Here is a 2714-nt window from a genome sequence, read left to right as displayed (position 1 = left end):
GAAGGAAAAAAAAAAGGCTTCTTAATTTATTAAATATGGATTAAGGCAATTCATTGGAGTGTTTTCTATTCCTCCAAGCATCAAAATCTATATAAACTCTACATTTTGATTCTAAACTAGTCATATTTTCTACTGACATGACATTTGCTAATACGTTTTTTTCTCCCATAGCTATCTGGTTTTGTCTGTAGGAAGGTTGCAGACCTTTTGTCTTTGAATAAATTTTAGAAGTAGAAGAACTGAAAAATTCTTAAAATACATACACATCATGTATTTTGCCATTTGAATGGGTCTGTATGTCCCTAAAACCATCAGACGCTTCAAAGTCTTTCGGGTTTTCTGATATCATATGATATTGAGAACTTTTGTTGCTGGGAATACAGAAGGGGGGAAATGAAGCTCATTTTACTTGCTTGGCTACATTATTGCTACAGTAATTTTTGAAGTATATAGTGACTACTGGTAGATTTACTTAAAAAAATAACTTCTATTTTTTTATCTTTTAGTCTCCCACAAAGGCTGTATATAATGCTAGACACTGGAACCAGCCAGAATCAGAGGCTCTGCCAGCACCACCTGTTGTGAAAACTCCCAGTGTCCCAGTAAGTAGACTGTTTGTTTTTTCTCAAGTTTAATAAATCTCCATTTAAGATTCATAGATATCTTATGATATCTTTAAAACAAAAACACAAGTTCTTGATGTCTGGTAATGTCACAGTACTTCAGAATAAAATCCACTTCGTGATGTGAGCCATTGGGTATTTGACAGGAAAGAAACTATCAGTGGGATCTTCCATATCATTTCAATATACAGACACAAAAAAATGCTTCAATCAAGTTATGTTCCCCAATCTGCTGAAGCTTTCTAACAATGGGCTCCGTTTTGTCTTCTGAGAGAACCCTTAGGTTTAATTTGCGAATACCCATAGGAATCAGCAAGTTGCAGGTCAAAAAGGAAAAACTTAAAACGAGATATTTCATTTATTTTTCTTTTGTAATGGAGTAATGTGAATTGCTGATTTGAGTCTTTAGACACCATGAAAGAAACAAAATTTTCTGCATACAGCCAGAAATGATAATATGAACATATCAGATATAAGCATGTCTACAAAAAGTAGGCAAGAGGTGAAAACAGTTCTTAATTTTTCCAAGGCTTAAAGTAATTGTTTTTTATCTCTTTTGAGACCCTGAGAATCCAGGGTCTTGGATTGTCAGCCCGTATATAATCTTGGGCTTGTATATGTGTAAAAGTTGGTACTGATTATGATAACAGAGCATTGTACATTGTCAGTGAACTTCCATTTCATTTGGTGCCTTGCTTACAGTACTTGCATGAGAACAGAAAATCCAAAGGTAGATATTTTTGCAGTGATAAGTCTTCACCTTTTCTTGTTGTCACCAGTTTCAGTTTTGGTTTTTTGTTTTGGTTCGGTTTGGTTTTTTTATTCCACCTGTGTGTGTGTTCCGATACTAGCTCCTCTTTGGTGGTTGGTTTTGGTTGCATCCTCACACTATTCTGAACAGCCTTCCTTTGATGTTAACTGCACTGCCTGGAAGATGCAGATGACTCATTTAAAAATAACCATTATCAGTAGTGTTTGAGGAGAGAGCGGAGATTTCAGTCCTGGGTTTCTCCTAAACCTCTTTCTCAATTTAAATTATGTGCATTTGAACTGAAGCTTTTGTTGCTTACTGCATCTTTGTATTGATACTGATTTTTGTGAAGTACTCCAATAGTAACTCTTCTCAGACAGAGTTTGAATATATCCTCTTCAGGCAGGGAAAATGCCTGGATCATTCATATTCAGACAAGCCATTTTGTCTTCTGTCAAATTTCCACTTTGTAACTGAAGCCATCGAAGTATTAATTCAGGAATATGGGCAGAGGTTTTGCTGAAGAAACCAGTTAGGGTAATTTGTATTGGCTCCTCATGTTATGATGTACATCTGAATTTACTTCAGTTGCTTTTTTTTAACCTTGATTTACATGCGTATGATTAAGGTTTAAGAGTTACAAGATAAATAAAGCTTGATCCAAATGCTCAGTGGTAATCCCTTGTGGTGTGTTGACCCTGGCTGGAGGCCAGGTGCCCACCAAAGCTGCTCTGTCACTCCCCTCCTCAGCTGGGCAGGGGAGAGAAAAGGTAATGAAAGGCTCGTGGGTCGAGATAAGGACAGGGAGAGATCACTCACCAGTTACCATCACTGGGGAAACAGGCTCGACTTGGGGAAAATTAGTTTAATTTATTACCAATCAAATCAGAGTAGGAGAATGAGAAATAAAACCAAATCTTAAAACACCTTCCCCCCAGCCCTCCCTTCTTCTGGGCTCAACTTCACTCCCGATTTTCTCTCCCTCTTCCGCCTGAGAGGCACAAGGGGATGGGGAATGCAGTTGTGGTCAGTGCATCACGTTGTCTCTGCTGCTCCTTCCTCCTCAGGGGGAGGACTCCTCACACCCTTCCCCTACTAGGTATTAAATAATTCTTTGAGGAGAGAGCTGTCCCACAAACTGTGTATTTATCTGCTAGTTCAGGACATTTTAGTGATCAAGTGTAAAGTAATCTCACTTTGTTTCTTGTTCTATATAGGGGTAATAGTTTTAAACTACAAGATTAAACTAGACCTAAGGAAGAAATTTTTCACCATGAGGGTGGTGAAACACTGTCCCAGGTTGCCCAGAGAGGTGGTAGATGCCCCATCCCTGGGAACAT

General features: G+C 38.1%; 1 protein-coding gene across 1 annotated transcript in view; it reads left to right on the top strand.

The window, feature by feature from the left end:
- The window catches only part of WAPAL (wings apart-like homolog (Drosophila)), a 70973-nt gene that overhangs the window by 41431 nt on the left and 26828 nt on the right, over positions 1 to 2714 (top strand). The window contains exon 4 of the mRNA XM_010297450.1: positions 507 to 602. Coding sequence (XP_010295752.1) covers positions 507 to 602 — 96 coding nt within the window. The remainder of the gene's footprint in view (positions 1 to 506; positions 603 to 2714) is intronic.

Source organism: Phaethon lepturus, unplaced genomic scaffold (assembly GCF_000687285.1).
Source record: "Phaethon lepturus isolate BGI_N335 unplaced genomic scaffold, ASM68728v1 scaffold4010, whole genome shotgun sequence".
NCBI lineage: Eukaryota > Metazoa > Chordata > Aves > Phaethontiformes > Phaethontidae > Phaethon > Phaethon lepturus.
The sequence above is the reverse complement of the archived record's forward strand: the minus strand, read 5'-3'. Positions and strand labels throughout refer to the sequence as shown.